The 19207-nt window shown below is 41.1% G+C and overlaps 1 protein-coding gene and 1 long non-coding RNA gene across 4 annotated transcripts in view; one reads left to right on the top strand and one right to left on the bottom strand.

The window, feature by feature from the left end:
• The window catches only part of ipo4 (importin 4), a 159794-nt gene that overhangs the window by 114073 nt on the left and 26514 nt on the right, over positions 1 to 19207 (top strand). For all 3 annotated transcript variants that reach the window (XM_088401878.1, XM_088401879.1, XM_088401877.1), the window contains 6 exons: positions 3825 to 3938; positions 13109 to 13222; positions 13298 to 13421; positions 13517 to 13628; positions 13710 to 13831; positions 14208 to 14285. In XM_088401878.1, the coding sequence (XP_088258004.1) occupies positions 3825 to 3938; positions 13109 to 13222; positions 13298 to 13421; positions 13517 to 13628; positions 13710 to 13831; positions 14208 to 14285 (664 nt within the window). The remainder of the gene's footprint in view (positions 1 to 3824; positions 3939 to 13108; positions 13223 to 13297; positions 13422 to 13516; positions 13629 to 13709; positions 13832 to 14207; positions 14286 to 19207) is intronic.
• On the bottom strand, positions 4279 to 6449 carry LOC148407577 (uncharacterized). Its single transcript, XR_015863609.1, has 2 exons — positions 4883 to 6449; positions 4279 to 4779 (listed from the first exon to the last, which is right to left on the bottom strand). It is a non-coding gene; the product is annotated as an uncharacterized LOC148407577 (long non-coding RNA).

Here is a 19207-nt window from a genome sequence, read left to right as displayed (position 1 = left end):
TTTACTTTGGAGAATAATAATAATAATAACTAGAGCTGCACGCAGCTATAACGGGCCCTCGCAGACATGAGCACGTTGAAGGATGAACAGTTCAAGGTATGAACAAATTTGGGTATGAATGTATTCGTGCTGGAATCGCAAACTTGGTAATATATTTTCTGCCACGAGGTGATTGTACCACTACGATGGAATATATCTTTGTTGATGTCCGTAGGAATTGACTTTCAATCAACATGTGAAGTCGTGAGAACAGCATTTACTGTTATGCTAAATGGTCGTAATGAGCACTGTTGAATAGGCCACAGCCATTATCAAAACATTGTAATATTTGGTGGCAGAAATTTAATCGTGTCTGAAGGCCTGTCTGAAAATTTTTCAGTGATATTACTTTGACAGGCTCAAAAAGGTACATATAAGTAAATATGTAATTATTTGCTGCCACCAGGTGGAGCCCGCAGTACGAGGAAAAGAAGTGTGTTTAGCATTGTACTCCCATGAAATAAAATTTAGAGAAGATCATGTTGGTCCAATTACATTAAGTTTTACTGGTCTGGCCAGGCATCGGACTTTGAGGCGGTGTAAAGGCTACGCCCAAATTTGAAGTCATGAAACTTGAGATTCATAATGTTCGCTATGTCTTCAATATTCTCCTGACTAATATTCAGAGAATTTACTGAAATATACTGAAACCTCGCAGTGGTCGCTGCTTGGGCCCTTATAATCTGGACAGGAACAATAGGGACCTTGCAGCGGTCGCTGCTCGGGCTGTAATAATAATAATAATAATCTGGAAAGGAACAATAGGGACCTCTTAGCGGTCACTGCTCGGGCCCCAATTACCTAAAAACGCTTCCAGATGGAGACAACACAAATACAGCCAATTCCCTAGGGTCATGACAGTTGTTTTGGTCGCATAACCTGGAAAATACCTGAGAGAGGATGAAAAAAATCAGTATTCCACATGAAAATAACGTAAGTCAGGGACATTGTTACACCCGGGCCTACTGTAGTTATTATCATTATTGTAATTTACTGTAGTTATTATAGTTTCTGGTTATTTTAGGCTAGCAGAGAAGGCTTTACTGTCACTGACAGCCGACCACTGATAAATAATATTCACCAAGCAGGACCATTTAGATGTTAAACAGTAAAGGACCAAGTACTGACCTCTGTGGGACACCACATGTCATGAGAGACATAATGCATCCTTTTTGGGAAGTAAGAGCTGAACCTAGAGCCCTGGCAGGGTCACCCATGGCAAACTCCCGCACCTGGGAGGGAATATAGGGGTAGGGTGCCTTGTAAGATGGGCGGCGGCCAAAAGCACTCATATCCCCAGCTGCAGAAGCTCGCTTTTAGGACATAGAATGTTACCTCTCTGACAGGGAAGGAGCCTGAGCTGGTGTGTGAGGCGGAAAAGTTCCGACTAAATATAGTCTGACTCTCCTCCACACACAGCTTGGGCTCTGGTACCAGTTCTCTTGAGAGGGTTTGGACTCAATTGAACTCTGGAGTTGCCCACGAGGCGCAGAGCAGGAATAGAAATACTTATTGTGTCCCGGCTCAGCGCCTATACATTGGGGTTCATGATTGAGTAGCCTCCGTCCGTCTTAGAGTGGGAGGAGGATCGGTCTTGACTGAGGTCTGTGCACCCACCCATTCATCGTTCTGCTTGGGGTCAATGCTCACATGTGCAATGACAGTGAGACCTGGAGGGCCGTGATTGGTAGGGAGTCCTCCCCCAAGTTCTATGCTCGTCAGATTGTCCATAACAATAGTGATCATGACACCAGAACACCCGAGGCTGCAGTTCAATGATAAGATATAGAGATTGTGGCCATGTTATTGGATCTGCGGATGCATGTTTTGGACACTCTGGTGAAGACAGGGGTGGACCTGTCAACTGATCATCATCTGGTAGTGTGTTGGTTGCAATGTTGGGGGAGGATGTTGGACAGACCTCGCAGGCCCAAATGTATTGTAAGGGTGCTGCTGGGAAAGTCTAACAGAATACCTTGTCAAAAGGAGTTTCAACTCCCACCTCCGGGAGAGCTTCTCCCACGTCCTGGGGGATATTGAGTCCCAGTGGACCGTGTTCTGCTCCTCCTTTGTCAAGGCGGCTGCCTGCAGTTAATGTCATAAAGTGTTCGGTTCCTGTTGATGGCTTCCCCCTACCAACGTCTCGGGAGGGGGAAGCAGTCCACCATTAACACTCTGTACATTGGAGATTGCGTTCTGTACAGTGGAGATTGCGTTCAACCATAGAGGGATCACACGCCTCAGCCTCCCAGATAAGGTCTATTCAGAGGTGCTGGGAAGGAGCATCCGTCAGGAAGTCAAACCTCAGATTCTTGAGGATCAGTATGTGGACCAGTTTTTCACCCTTGGCAAGATCGTTGAGGGTAAATTCAAGTTCGCTCAAATGGTCTACATTTCTTCTCTGGATTAGGAAAAGACATTTGACTGTGTCCCTCGGGGAGTCCTGTGGGTCATGCTTTGGGAATATGGGGTACCAAACTCCCTTATACGAGCTTTTCGATTTCTGTACTACCATTTCAAAGTTTGGTCCGCATTTCCAGCAATCTAATTCATTTCCAGCTTGGGCTGGACTCCGCCAAGGTTGCCCTTGTCACTGATTCGGTTTATTATTTTTACGGACGGAATTTTAAGTTGCAGCCGTAGGGTTGAAGGGGTCCGGATTACCGAACTTCTCACCCTATCTCCAAGTAAGAGACCAGACACCCTCTGGAGGAAACTCGCTTATGTCGCTTTTATCCGGGATCTCATTCTTTCGGTCGCGACCCACAGATCGTGACCATAGGTGAGGGCATGAACGTAGATCAACCGCTAAAAAGAGCGTTTCGCCTTTTAGCTCAGCTCTTACTTCAACACAACAGACCGGTACAGCGTCAGCAACACAGCAGACGCTGCACTGATCCACCTGATGATCTCTAGCTCCAACCAAACCTCACTTGTGAATAAGACCTCAAGATACTTGAACTCCTATTCTTGGTGCAGGACCCTACCCCCGACCTGTAGAGGGCACATTTTCCAACTAAGGACCATGGTTCCAGATTTGGAGGTGTTCATCCCAGCCGCTTCACACTCTACTGCAAACCACTCCAGTGAGAGTTGGAGTTCACGACGCAAATAAGCCAATAGCACCAAGTCATCTGCAAATAGCACAGATAAAATGCTGAGACCCCCAAACTGGACCCCCTCACTGCTCCAGCTGCACCTAGAAATTTTGTCCATAAAAGCAATGAACAGAATCAGTGACAAAGAGCAGCCTTGGCGAAGTCCCACCCTTACCGGAAACAAATTCAACTCACTGCTGGAAATGTGGACCAAACTCTGACATACGTCGTACAGGGACTGAACAGCCGGTATCAGGGTGTCCGGTACCTGTACTCCCGAAGCACCCCGCACAGAGTTCATCAAGGGACGCGGTCGAACGCCTTTTGCCAAGTCCACATAGCACATGTAGATTGGTTGGAACTCCCATGCACCCTCGCAGATCCTACCAAGGGTGTAGAGCTGGTCCACTGTTCCACGGCCAGGACAAAAACCACACTGCTCCTCCTGAATCTGAGGTTCGACTTTCTGACGGACCCCCTCTCTGAATAGATCTTACTTGGGGGATTGAGGTGTATGATCCCTCTTTGTTGGAACACACCCTCCTTTCTCAAAAGGGGGACCACCACCCCAGTCTGCCAATCCAGATATGCTGTCCCCAATGTCCACATGTCCACACATGTTGCAGAATCGTGTCAGCCAGGACAGCCCTACAACATTTTTATTTCCTTGTGTATCTTTTATGACAGGAGCAGATATTGAGCCCTACCTTCCCACCCTGATGGACACAATGTTGTCTGCTCTCAACAGCACAGAAAGCCTGAAAATTAAAGAACTCACTGTGTCTGCGATTGGTGCCATTGGTGAGTCATTCTTTTCAAGTAACCTCTCAAACCAAACTACTCATCTCAAGTCTTTACATTTAGGGCTGAATCATTAAGTAAAAATCAAATTGTGTTTTGTTTTCTTAAAGGTTGCTATCTTGAATATTATTATATTATTATTTTGAAGGGCTTTTGCAATAGTTTTACTTTAACAAGCAAGCAATTAATTTATCGTTATAACGATTATTGTGTTTTGTACCTAAGTTTGTCCCTTCAAGGATACGGTTACGGCCATGTTTGTGTCTATGCCAATTGAATACAAGTTGAAATGCCTATTGTCGTTGTCTCCTATTCCCTCATCATTCGCCCTTCTACAACATCAAAGTCAAAGTCAAGTTTATTGTCAATTTCTTCACATGTGCTTAACATACAAAGGAATCGAAATTGCGTTTCTCACTATCCTCTGCGTTTTACATGTACAATAACAAAGTGCAGGTGCGCAAGACGAGACAAACCTAAAAGCTAGATACTTATCTATAGTAATGTAAAGTGCAGTATGTTTGATCTACTTTGCCTAGTGGGGGACTTCAGCAGTCTCACGGCCTGGTGGATGAAGCTGTTCCTGAGTTGGGTGGTGTGGGAGCGGAGGCTCCTGTACCTCTTTCCGGAGGGCAGGAGGCTGAACAGACTGTGTGCAGGGTGGCTTGTATCGGTGACAATCGTGACGGCTTTGCGGCCGAGGTGGGTGGTGTACAGGTCTTGCAGGGAGGGGAGCGGAGTACCAATAATCCTCTCAGCTGTCCTCACGATGCGTTGTAGAGCCTTCCTGTTGTAGTCGGTGCAGCTCCCGCCCCACACGGTGATGCAGCTGGTGAGGATGCTTCACAAGGAATATAACAAAGTGGGGACGAGGATGGGATAGCACTGTTTATTGTTTTCTTGACAAAAAGTCTATGTTTGGTGTATTGGATTTGCACACGTACCTTGCGATGTGGCTGCCTGCAGTGCTGGCTATCTGCGCCAATGTGGACGGTCTGTACTGTATCGGAGGGCAGCGCTGCTACGATTGAAGGAGACGGGAGAAAACGGATGAACAAGGAAGTGTGTGGCACAAGAGGACATTAACGCAGTGATTCACGAAAAACAAAATAAAAATGGCAATAAGTACGGCACACCGAAGGAATTTAGCTCAGTGATAATCAGCATGGCCGCGCTGGTCACAAATTTTGGTCCATTTGAAGAAAATACAGAACAATGGAGTTATTACACGGAAAGATTGAAGTATTTTGCCCTTGCTAACTACATTTAAGAGATGTTATTGTCACAACATTTTTAAGTGTTATGAAAAGGAAGACATTCAACCTGCTGCGTAGTCTAGTGCCACCTGTCAAACCGGGAGACAAGTCTTATTATGACATAGTGAAGATATTAACGGATCACTATTCACCAAAGCCACTCAGCATTACAGAGACGTTTAGATTTCACAAAAGGAACCAGGAATCTGGACCGGCTGGCGTGTGGTCTACGCTGCAAGGCTATTCAGAGGTGGTTACTGACAGACGCTAACCTGAGGCTGGATAAGACCATTTAAATCAGCACATCAATGATGGCTGCCAGAGAAGCGCAACAGTTAAGTGCAGCAACCCAGGTGCAGTTGTTTGACATCTGCTTACATCTTGGGCCAATAGAATCGCTTCCTGACAAGATCAAGAGTTCTTTCAACGCCCATATGGCCCATGTCGTCGTGTAGACATTGTAAGGGGCCTTAGCTCTTGGGGCGAGTACCAATTGGTACTGTGTTTGGGCACCATCCTGTCTTGAGCGGTAAAGTACACCGTTTTTGAGGACAAGTCGATTCCACTCCCATAACAACAGACAAAGTTCGGGGAGTTCCCTTTTTGCAGTTGGTGGGGGTTTCTCTCCAGTCTCAATTTGATTTATGACTTCTCGAATAATTACGTCTGCTAATTGTTTCTCTCTTAATTTAGTTGTTGTGAAACTGGGAATGATAGGCAGACCTCCAAATTCCTCCTCATTGTCATAGCTCGGGGGAATGGCTTGTGAATTATGAGCAAGGGACAGAACCAGAGAGGTGGTCATAGATTTTTCTGCATTGACTTCAGAGAATTGATGAACAAAGGGTTTTTTCGCAGATCGCCTTTACTGTGCACTGGTTGGCAAAGTTTGGATGATTTGATATATGTCTCTGTGTGAATTGCTGTATCCTTTCAACCTCTTTTTGGGATAGTATGCTATCAGGTTCAGCAGTGTGTGGGCGTCTAGATAATCCATCTGCATCCTGGTTTTGTTTTCATGCTCTGTATTGCAATTGGAAATTGAATGTTGACGGAGCTGCCAGCCATCTATAACTGTTTGCATCAAGTTTTGCAGTAGTCAGAATGTATGTTAAAGGATTACTGTCGTAACCACCAGAAATGTATTGCCATAGAGATAGTCATGAAATTTTTCTGTGACTGCCCACCTTAGAGCTAGACATTCCAATTTATGTGCAGGATACTTTGAGTCGGACTTGGACAGTCCGCGGCTTGCAAGGGCAATTACACATTCTTGACCATGCTGTGTTTGATGAAGTGCAGCTCCTAATCTTGAAGTGCTTCCATTGGTGTGAAGAGTGTATGGTTCTTTGGGGTCAGCAAACCCAAGTACTGGTGCTGTTGTTAGTTTTTCGATGATTGTTTCAAATGCTTTCTGACAATCTCCAGTCCACCTGATTCCAAAAGGTTCTTTGGATTATGGTATTTGTCTTTAGCTGATTTAGTGTAGATACTTTTCTGCAAGGGTGGGTATGTATTGTCAGTTCCAATTTCTTTTTCTGAGATGTGTCCAAGATATTCGACTGAGCTTTGAAAAAATCTGCATTTTTCCGGTGAAAGTTTGTGGCTGTCCTCTCTCAAAAGAAAGTAAGTACTTTCATGAGGCGTTCTTCATGTTCCTCTAATGTTGGAGAGAAAATTATTATGTCGTCTAGAAAGACAAGTACTTGTTTAAGATTGAGTTTTCCTATACAGCGCTCCATAAGCCTCTGGAACATTCTAGGTGCATTGGAAATCCCTTGTGGCAATCGGTTGAATTAAAGCAATCCAAGAGGACAGACAAAGGCAATTTTCGGCTTGTCAGACTTCCATTTCTATCAGACTTCAAATCCAAGACAGAAAACCACTTGGATCCATTCAAGACTGAATATGACTCTTCAAGATTGGGCAAAACATAAGAATCCTTAACTGTCTGGAGATTTAATTTCCTGTAGTCAATTCAAAGTCTGACGTCTCCGTTTTTTTTCCGGCCCACGACTATCGGAGAAGAGAATGGTGATTCAGACTCGCGAATTACTTCAGCATCACTTCAGTAACCTGTGTTACGAACTTAATCCGTTTAGCGGCTATGCTCGTAACTCGAATTGCTCGTATGACGGGCAATCCAAACCTATGTTAATTAGTGAATGCGTGCAACGCGTGCAAAAACCTTAGGTAAAAACATCACGACTTTATACACATATTAAAAATTAGTAAAATAATCTACTGTGCAGTTAAATTAAATAACATAAATATACAAAGGAAAAATTACATTTATCTTTGGGGCAACGTGACTTCAGCTGGGTGGAGGCGGAGGGGAGCAGAGACGAACTCGCAGAATTTATTTATTTTCTTAAACGAGAACTTTTCTCAAACTAGAACATATCACCGGTGATTTCTTTCTATTTAATCCAAAATAGAAGAAGCCTCTCCATTTTGTTGTTGACCGAGGTCCGTCCCCTGGCAAGGAAAGTCTTGCCCTTAGAAGATTGCCGAGCGGTTACGGCCATACTCACTAGCAAGGTTATCTCATGTTTTGTTTCTATGGTCATCATCCTCTTACTTCTTCCTTTACCGCCACTTGCAATTTTCGAAGCCATGTCTAACAGATAAAGTTTGCAAAGTCTTCACAACACACCGACCAGCTGTGCCATCAAGCTAGATGAAGGCGTTCGACCAATAGCATATCGGCATTTCTGTGATTGACGTGACGCCGGCCATTAGCATATCCGCATCTCCGTGACTGAGACCGTGACTCTGACATTATAAGACCAATAGCATATCGGCGTTACAATGACATGCGAGAATACATTTTGTTGGTGCAGCAAAGCGAAAAAAATAGTACGGACACACTGACCGGCATATTGGATTGTTCGTAAGACGAAAGGTTTGTGCGTAAGAGGGGGACAAAAAACGCCGCGGTCCACGTTCGTAAGATGAAAAGTTCGTAAATGAGGGAGTTCGTAAACCGGGGGCCCACTGTAGTTCTTGCAGATGCTTGTGCACTGCTTCTAAATCTTGAGGGTGAATCTCTAGGTCTTGCTCTGTGTTTGAAGGGCGTTGGGTTACTCAGTGTGATGTGATGCTTGAGTTTATCAGTGCAACCAAAGTCGAGTTCAGTCTGAGCAAATACTTCTGGCATTGAATTGAATTTGTCAGTTCTTCTCTTTTTCCACTCATTTGAGAATTGGTGAATTCGTGAAGTCTAACTGAAGGTTGGACTTGTCAGGCTTGGAAGTAGTTGTAACTGAGTTTCCAGGTCGCTGGATGCCTTGGATGACGTGTATTTCTGCTGACTGTTTTGAGTGTGATCGCATGTTGCGACTCATTTTTGAGAATGACAGGAACACCGTATGGATGCTTGGAGGACAAAGTTGCTAGCCCATCAGTGATAAATAACCCACTTGGTAAGGAGGTTGATGTTGGTGCTTCAACAGTCACACATGCTCCAGCCTGAGACATCCTGCACATGACTGATCCCTCCTAAACTTTTCTTTGTCCGGCCTCAATAACTTCAGAATGTGCACTGCATAGCCGAAGCTCTCCCAAGGCTTGAGTCGACCAGGTGTTTTTTTCTGGCGGCCAGTGTTTTGAGAACAACTCAATAGCCATAAGACAGTAATGGTTGGTCTATAACACCAGGTGTCTGCATATATAGCTCATAGAAAATGTTCAAAGTGTTGGTGCCTATCAACAAAGAGGGTGAGTTTGAGCTCACGGTGGGAACGATTAGTGCCAGAGTTGGCACTTCGACATCAGCACCCAATTAACTTTTTGGGAAGGTAATAGTGGTCTCGACATAACCAAAGTAAGGTTAGCTCCTTCTATTTCCAACAGATCATTAAGGTCATGGACAGGTAAACTAGACGGATTCTGCTAATAAAAAAACCTCTTCTTATTACCTGTAAGCCAGAATCTAATAAGCATTGGTGGTGACTTGTGCTGTGCATTTTGCTCCAATGAGACCTTTTGGAAGAAAAGCTGGTCTATTTGCTTGAGTGTGCACCCTTGAGGCATATTTCTTTTGGTTGGGACACTTCATGTTGGACTCGGCCTCACTTCGTCCCTTAAGTGTTGCCAAACTTAGTTTAAATGGTCATCCTTTAGAAGACTTGTTTTGTCCCATGTCATTTGTTTGTCTCTTAACTGATTCCTCTTCAAGGCTACTAGAGAAGGGTTTGGATCATTTTCACACCGGGGTTTGATATGTCCATCTTCTCCACAGCGAAAGCAGTACCGGGGTCGGGGGCGATTGATTGAGGAGTTGTCTGCTCTCCGCTCTGAAGGTTGTGCTCTCTGAACCTTGGAACTCTCAAGGAAAACCTTTTGCTGAGACAGGAGTGTATGTTTTGGGCTTGAGTCTTTCAGAATCTTTATCATTTCTCAATTTCAATGACGTGAGGTAAGACTGCAATTTAGCAATTTGCTTCTTCAGCTGTTGAATGACTGGGCGTCAAAAGCGGGTCGTGAACCACGTTCTGGGTTTTTTGACTGAATTCCTTGGTAGTGTGTGTAGGAATTTTTGTGTGTAGGTATCAGCAAAATGTGCTCTACAATCACCTGAAGCTCTGGTGGGTTGACATCCAATGGTTTCAGGTTCGGGAGCTTTGCATGGCTTGGAGCCTGGGATTAAGGAGGGCTCCCGATGGGTTGTTTGGTTTTTGTGAGAAGCCAGTACTGTCATCATCATTGTCATTGTCATGGTCATCAGATTCTGGATCGGCAGCTTTACTTATTGAAGTAAGCTCCTCTTTCAGTCAGTCTATAAAGCTTGTACCTATCTGTTTTGCTATGTCTCGCAGTTCTGTCAGGTAAGATTGCATAGCAGTACTGGTAACTGTAGGAGCATACACGCTACTTAATTCGTCTATTGTATAATCTATGTCATGGTTACCTGTTGATGAGAATTTGTATGGCAACAGTGCACAAAGTGACTGCACTGATGTACCGTATGTGTACTCACCAATTATCTGTTTCCGAAATCTGGATCAATTTTGTCTACAGGAACAATACTCTTAATTGACCCATACTGTTTGAGAAATTCAAAAATCTCTTCATCAGTATCACTTTTAGTTTGACCTTTCACTAAGAGTGAGTTTGGTATCTTGACATTGCTTTTCTGCACGGCTTCCATGTCAAACTTTACTTTTACCAGACTTTGGCACTACAGAAGCCGCTCCTGGCTAGCTCGCCAAATTTGTTGCGCCTCTGCTGTAAGGCAGGGTCAGGAAAGCTACTGGGCTAGTTCTAGGTTCGTGGAGTGGCAGTGAGACACCAGAGAGGGAGTAAAGGGAAGAAGAACCTGGCCTGTAAGTCAGGCCATGATGAAAACAAAATCAATTCTAGTCTATTCAGAGAATTCTAACCAAACAAAACATATGCAATCAGGTTAAACACATTGTAGTAGACCAACAAAAGAAGAATCTTACCAAAACTTGTCTGTGTTAAATCTTAATCTTGACGTGTCTTATCTTTCTGAAATTACACCGTTGTGGTGAAAGATTTTGAGAGTGTTAGCAGTCAGAGCTGTCTACTGTCCAGTGAGTTTTTACTGACTGCAATCAGGGAACAGGTGTGCCCTGATTCAATTAGGCTGTGGTTGTTGTCACTTCCGCCATGGGGGAGGGGCACCTCGAACTATGTTAATGTGAACAGGTAGTCACAGAATGTTCACCTAAGGGTTGTATATTCAATGTAAATGTACCTATTTATATTCATTGATATCTATTTATAAAAATATGTATATAAACTGGTTGACTTGAAAAAAAAAAAAAAAAAAAAAAAAATATATATATATATATATATATATATATATATATATATATATATATATATATATATATGTGGATTGACTTGTTCCACATTGTGTTAGTTGTTGAGGCTCACTTCAGTTTGGTTTCATTTCTTTTCCCTTTTGTTCTATTTACAGTATTTTACTGGGGCGTCAAGTGAGTTTCACCGAACCAAAAAGAAGCATGTAAATAAGTTGGAACATGAACCAGATGAACAGAGTGATAGTGAGTCTGATCAAGATGCCGTGCATGTTTTATCCGGCATGGAAAATTATGATGATGGATATTGGGGTCACACCACTACTTGAAAATAAACCAATGTGGATGCAGGTGGATACAGGTCCAGTGGGCCCTGTGTTACGAACTTAATCCGTTCAGCGGCTATGCTCGTAACTCGAATTGCTCGTATGACGGGCAATCCAAACCTATGTTAAAAGTGAATGCGTGCAACGCGTGCAAAAACCTTAGGTAAAAACATCACGACTTTATACACATATTAAAAATTAGTAACATAATCTACTGTACAGTTAAAGTAAATAACATAAATATACAAAGGAAAAATGACATTTACCTTTGGGGCAACGTGACTTGAGCTGGTGGTGGGTGGAGGCGGAGGGGAGCAGAGACGAACCCGCAGATTGTTTTTTTTCCTTAAATGAGAACTTTTCTTAAACGAGAACATATCACCGGCGATTTCCTTCTCTTTAATCCATAATAGAAGAAGCCTCTCCATTTTGTTGTTGGCCGAGGTCCGTCCCCTGGCAAGGAAAGTCTTGCCCTTAGAAGATTGCCGAGCAGTTACGCCCATACTCACTAGCAAGGTTAACTATGCGTGCGCCTCCTTCGTATTTTTTTATTATCTCCTGCTTCGTTTCTATTGTCATCATCCTCTTACTTCTTCCTTTACCGCCACTTGCAATTTTCGAAGCCATGTCTAACAGATAAAGTTTGCAAAGTCTTCACAACACACCGACCAGCTGTGCCATCAAGCTAGATGAAGGCGTTCGGCCAATACCATATCGGCATTTCTGTGATTGATGTGACGCCAGCCAATGGCAGATCCGCATCTCCGTGACTGAGACTGTGACCTTAATCGACCAATAGCATATCGGCGGACACACACTGACCGGCATGCTGGATTGTTCGTAAGACGAAAGGTTTGTGTGTAAGAGGGGGACAAAAAAACGCCGCGGTCCACGTTCGTAAGATGAAAAATACGTAAAACAGAGAATTTGTAAACCGGGGGCCCAGTGTACCCATGTATCCATGCTATGAGAAGTTGTGTATAAAAAAAAAAAGCTGAAACACCTTTCTCCAAGCTGAAATTGAGGACATACACTGTTGAGCCTGTTCTAGTGTTGGGAGTTGTTGTGACCGTGGAATACAACAACCAAAAGGTGACTCTTTCACTGTACATCATCTCAGGAAACCGTCCGGCCCTGCTAGGTCGCCGGTGGCTAAAAAGAATTAAATTGAACTGGCACGAAGTGTTCATGGTTAAGGAGGGAGAAAACAGCCACCGGCAGGACATATTGAAGAAATATTCCTTGGTTTTTAACTGAGAACTTGGCAGCATGAAAGATATCATGGTTAAGTTGCCAGTTAAACCTGGTAGCACACCAAATTGCGTGAAGGCTAGGCCTGTGTCAAATGCAATCCTTCCAAAGGTTGACGCTGAGTTGTACATGTAGCGCCTCTGCTGTCAGGCAGGGTCAAGGAAGCTACTGCGCTAGTTCAAGAACAAGATTGTTGTGTAACTAGTGGTTGACAAACAAGCCAAACGAGAAGCAATAGCTAATGGACCTCTTATTGGGTGGCGAGACAAAATGTAGGAGAAACGCAAGCTCCACATACAGCCCCGTGAATTTCAAATACTGTGTCTCTGCGCCACCGCAATGATGCCGCACACCCCCGTTCACAGCATGTGTGTCTGTTCCGCACCACGGCTTCCCGAGAACAGTGGTTCTCAAATGGGGATACTAGTACCCCTGGAGATGAAGAAACTTCAGGGGGTACTCAAGATTTGAAATAAAACAAACCAAACAGGCATCCTCAACCCCTATGTGCAACTTATCATCTGCTATCTCACACCTCATCACTACAGCCAATGCTGCCAAGGATCTGCTGGTTCCTTATTTCCCCCCGATCATTGAAATACTAAAAGGTCTTCTGACAGCCACCACGGAGGAAATGAGATCCTTGCAAACTCAGTCTTTATGTAAGTAATCTCATGCTAAAATGAATCTCATACTTTAAATGTTTGGAAACTTCAGCTAGCATTTTTCTGTTATAGACACACTCTCTGTACTGGCTCGAACCATCGGCAAAGAGGTTTTCAGTCCTCTTGCAGCCGAATGCGTTCAACTGGGACTCAAACTCACAGACTCCATAGATGACCCTGACCTAAGACGCTGCACGTACGTTAATCCTGTTTTTTTTGTTTGTTTGTTTTTTAAGTGGGGGGCTCACTTCATCTAAGATTAAATGTAACACACATCCTCTCTCCCATCAGATACAGTCTATACTCATCTGTTTCCACAGTCAACCCAGACTGTCTGACTCCTCACCTCACTGCCATTACAACAATTATGCTACTTGCGCTGAAGTCCAATGAAGGCATTACAGTATGAAGCATCCCAGTGTTATCCATGCTAAACTTGTGATTGTTTTTAAGTTGAAATCGTAGATTGTTTCAATTTTTACAGGCACACCTCGAGGATGACAAGACATTTGTCCTGCTAGATGATGAAGATGACAATGAAGAGACTAAGGATTCGGATGAATTTCTAGATGTGGAGCCTGAAACAGATGTCCACGATGCAACAGCGTACATTATTTATTCATCATACATGATAAAAGAATGTTCCCCTTATTCCTATACTATAATATTTCCCAATGCTATTTTAGATAAACCTTTATTTTTTTTTTTACTGCATCGGGGGTTGCTCTTTCAATTTCATTGTACTTGTACAATGACAATAAAGAATCTATCTATCTATCTATCTATCTATCTATCTATCTATCTATCTATCTATCTATCTATCTATCTATCTGTCTGTCTGTCTGTCTGTCTGTCTGTCTGTCTGTCTGTCTGTCTGTCTGTCTGTCTGTCTGTCTGTCTGTCTGTCTGTCTGTCTGTCTGTCTGTCTATCTGCCTGCCTGCCTGCCTGCCTGCCTTATTTTGTTTTAATCTCTCCTTTTAGGTTCAGTGTGGAGAATGCTTACATTGATGAGAAGGAGGATGCCTGTGACGCACTGGGAGAGATTGCCTACAACACTGGGTATTAACCATAAATTATGTTTAGAGCTGATTATAGCAAATGCTGGACATACTTTCCAAATAAGTACAGCGTGCCAAATAGGTATGAAGCCTGACAAAATATGCAGTGGAACCTAGAGATGGAATCCAACCATAAATAGTAAATTTCTGTGAATAGAAGACAATCCCCTCAAAGCAATCATTACATTATAACTATTAATCCTGCATATCATATGTATGGCACAAACCTTGATCCTAAAAGCACATTTATACCAGGAATCCGCCAAACTGTGGAAATTTGAGGAAAAAACAAAGATTAAAAAGTTTGTTTAATTTAAATAAAATTGTAATCAAATATGATCAGTTTTAAGTTGGAACGGTTGAAATCGGTCAAAAAAATGTAGAAATTGATAGGGGAAAAATATTGGAAACAATTGTGAAATTCCAGGTTAAAAAGAAAAATGGGGATTTTTTTTGCTTTTAGACATTTGGGGAAACATGTACTTTGAGCTGAACTGAATTGGTCAACAATTTGTGGAAAGAAAAATTTGAAAAAGTGTCTTAATAATAATAATTAGCAAAATTGTTGGTATAAATTGTAGAATATTTGGGAAAATGTAACTAGTTGGAATGAGAAAAAAATAAGATGGAAGATGTGAATTGTTTTCTGTTGCAGTTTGAAATATCAAACTTGGTTCAGAAAAGTAGAGGTAGGTGAAAGATGAAAACCAGTGGAATAGAAAAAACTGTGAAAAAGTATTGTATGAAGAATTTTTATTGTGTGAGTAGATATATATGAAAAGTTTAATGTCATTAGGGAAAAAATGTAAAAATTACTTCCCTCGCCCACCAAAAAAATGTTTTTTAAAAAAAAATTGCTGAATATTTCCACGGTAATAAAATTTTAGTGAGATTTTTAGGTGTTTAATACTGTATTGACTTGAATCAGACAAAAAAATTGTAGACATAAGAAAAGAAAGATTTTTTGTACTAGTACAAATTAGTCAAGAAAAGTTAATGTTTGATAGGATTTTAATGGTAAAGATGTTAAATGTTGGGTATGTGTAAGAGTTGAACATGTAAATGTAATATAGGCCTGAGCAGGTCAAAAAATGTTGCTATTTCGGACAAAAACTGAAAAAAAATTAAACTTGAAGAGGTTTCTGCAGATATTTTGATGCTGAAAATGTTTATTTAATACGGAGACTTTTTTGCATTGGAACTGTTATGGAATTTTCAGGATATATGCAAGATCAGTAAAATAGACAGGAAAACATAGTGTTTTGGGGTTTCTCTGTATTTGAACCTTAAAATTGACGTCTTAACAGAGAAGTCTGATGGTCTGTAAGTGTGCAGAAACAAAGTCAAGGGAGATTCTAAGAGCTATATAGGATGAGACTAGATTGCTCAAAGAAAGGAGGCAAACCCTAGAAAAAGAAATATTAGTCTGTTGAAGTTATCAACAGATTTCACCTTTTCTGGAGGCTTGAATACATTAAAAAAAAAGTGAAACAATCTTAAAAAAACATAGAAGTTTTTGTGGGTATTTTAATGGTGAACATGGTACATTTTTATATTGAGAGGGACGTTTCAGTGTTGGAACGGGTAATCTGAACAGTAAAATTGGAACGACTTGAATTGTAGAAAGTTGTAGATAAAACAAGTTTTTTTTTCAAAACATCGGTGGATATTTTTATCATTGAAATGATGGTGGTAAATGAGGTTTTTTTTTGCATAGGTATGAATGAGTTGTACCGTTTAATGTTCTATCGACTTGAATCAAAACAAAAGGGGGGAAAAAAAAGGAATTACAGGAGAAAAAACATTTTTTGTAATTTTAGTTGAAAAATCACTACAGGACATTTAAAACTTAAAAAACATGTAATTTTGAAATGTTGGCCTTTTTTTGGTGTGAGAATATTAAATACAGTGATCTTCCCTACTTCGCGGTTAATGGGGGCTGTCAACCCCCCGCGAAGTAGGGTATCAGTTCCTAGATTTCTATGTACGCCCCAATATAGCCGCAGTAACCATAAACAATCCTTTTTTTTTTTTTTGTATTTTTTGCCTATTTTACTTCCTTTCTCCTATTATTTAACATTACATTATCCTAATTAACATTATTGTATATTCATTAAATAACTAATATTACTTAGTTTGTTGAGAATTTTTTCTCAGGTTATCTGCACCAAGACTCCGGTGAAAGAGTACGCAAGTAATCACGTTGAACTTCACATTTATTTTGGCTCATATATGGTGTATCATGTAGTATCTGTTGAATAATAAATCAACAACAATCTTAGTCAGTCAACTAACATATAAACACTTAATCTATGAATTTACTGTATTTTTAGTCGACATTAGCGGGTTAGCAACAACTAACAACAACTACTAACTTTAAAGTGCAACCTCTACACAAACGAACACATAAACAGAATAAACACTCATCGCGTACTAAACATAGGCAGTAGCGTGCGTTATCAACATAAATGATAATTGTCATTAACTACGTCACCGTAACGACCCGAATGACGCACAGAGAACGTAAAACAGGAAACGGAAATGCAACGCGACTCAACAAATTAAAAGCATGCATTTCAAAATAAGATAAAAAGTCATTAACTCTTAACGCTTGAAGAATTCTTAACATAGTTATTAACTAATATTACTTCGTTATTTGATTAATACAGTACTGTATAATGTGCTTTTTTCAATTTTTGTACATTTTGCACATTTTTAAAATGATTTTTTATTTTGAAATATTTTTCATTTTTTCTGGAAAAAAACGCGAAGTACTGAGACCGTGATATCTGAGACCGTGAAGTAGGAGGGATCACTGTATTTGTTAAGTGGGAATTTTTACTTTTGTAGGGATAAGATGAACTTTTGAACATAAAACAGACTTGAACAAGTCAGAAAATGTAGAATCTACAGGAAAAAATCGAATAAAAACAAACGTTCTGAAATTTTTGTGAATATTGACTATACTGAATATAAATAAATGTTGATTTATTTTTGGAAGGGGGTTTTGGCTTTTGGTACTTAACTGTTTAAAGTTGGAACAGTTTGAATTGCTCAAAAAATGTAGAAAATACAAGAGAAAACAAAATAAGTAATGTTTATTTTGTGGGTATTTTGATGAAAATGATCAATTTTTGGTGAGGCAATTTTTGCCATTGGTACGGAATATTTGAACAGTTACATATTTAACAACATGAATAGGTTAGAAAAATAAAGAAATTGCAAAGGAAAAAAAAAATTTAGGGAAAAATTTAGGCGGCTACTCAAATAAAATCCTGCTTTGCCGAATCAAACAGTAAGAGAGCTATTTAAAATTGTGAATGAGAGGTTCAAATTACAACATGTTTGCATAACTGAATACATTATTAGAGCCTTGTTCAGACTACTCACCAAAATGCAAGATTTTTAGCCCATGTAAAGTGAAATTACATGGTTCATTTGTCGTCTGAATAGTCACAAAGCACATGAAATCCAATTTTTGTTAGGCAGATTGTGACCACACTGGAAGGTTGTTTCATGTCCAATCTTCACACAATGTCTGAATAGCTCTAAACACACAGATTGAATTTGATTGACTGCGACGTCACGCTACGTGACGCTGCGCGCACATATTGAGTTGGAGTGGAAGTTGTGAGGCAGTACTATGCTTGTTTTCATTATGGATATGAAGAAACAAAATTTGTGAGTTTAAAAAAAAAAAAAATCTGCTGGAGAAGCAAACGGAAAGCAAGTACTCAGTAGAATTCGTCAGTTCATTTGAGGGGCATTCATTGATCAATCTCACAATACAAAATCTACAGAACAGCAACAGAAAACAAAGCATAGAAAAAGAAACAAGTACAGTGGCTTGCGAAAATATTTGAACTTTGAACTTTGTGACCTTTTGCCACATTTTAGGTTTCAAACATAACGATATAAAACTAATTTCTTGTGAAGAATCAACAACAAGGGGAGACACAATAAAGAAGTGGAGCACACTTATTGTATATTTTAAACTTTTTTAACAAATAAAAAATCAAAAATTGGGCGTGCAAAATCATTCAGCCCCATTGAGTTAATACTTTGTAGCGCAACCTTTTGCTGCAATTACAGCTGCAAGTCGCTTGGGGTATGTCTCTTATCAGTTTTGCACATGGAGAAAGTGATATTTTTGCCCATTCCTCCTTGCAAAACAGCTCGAGCTCAGTGAGGTTGGATGGAGAGCGTTTGGGAACAGCAGTTTTCAGTTTTTTCCACAGATTCTCAATTGGATTGAGGTCTGGACTTTGACTTGGCCATTCTAACATCTTGATATGTTTTTTGGTGAACCATTCGATTGTAGCTTTTGCTTTATGTTTTGGATCATTGTTTTGTTGGAAGACAAATCTCCGTCCCAGTCTCAGGTCTTTTGCGGACTCCATCAGGTTTGCTTCCAGAATGGTCCTGTATTTGGCTCCATCCATCTTCCCATCAATTTTAACCATCTTCCCTGTCCCTGCTGAAGAAAGGCAGGCTCAAACCATGATGCTGCCACCACCATGTTTGACAGTGGGGATGGTGTGTTGAGGGTGATGAGCTGTGCTGCTTTTACGCCAAACATAACGTTTTGCATTGTTGCCAAAAAGTTCGATTTTGGTCTCATCTGACCAGAGCACCTTCTTCTACATGTTTGTTGTGTCTCCCAGGTGGCTTGTAGCAAACTTTAAACGACACTTTTTTTATGGATATCTTTAAGAAATGGCTTCCTTCTTGCCACTCTTCCATAAAGGCCAGATTTGTGCAGTACACTGATTGTTGTCCTATGGACAGATTTTCCCACCTCAGCTGTAGACCTCTGCAGTTCATCCAGAGTGATCATGGGCCTCTTGGCTGCATCTCTGATCAGTCTTCTCCTTGTATGAGCTGAAAGTTTAGGGGGACGGCCAGATCTTGGTAGATTTGCAG

This window comes from Hippichthys cyanospilos, chromosome 19 (genome assembly GCF_059441005.1).
Source record: "Hippichthys cyanospilos isolate Australia breed blue-spotted pipefish chromosome 19, RoL_Hcya_1.0, whole genome shotgun sequence".
In the NCBI taxonomy this organism is placed as follows: Eukaryota; Metazoa; Chordata; class Actinopteri; order Syngnathiformes; family Syngnathidae; genus Hippichthys; species Hippichthys cyanospilos.
This window is presented reverse-complemented; position numbering and strand designations above follow the sequence as displayed.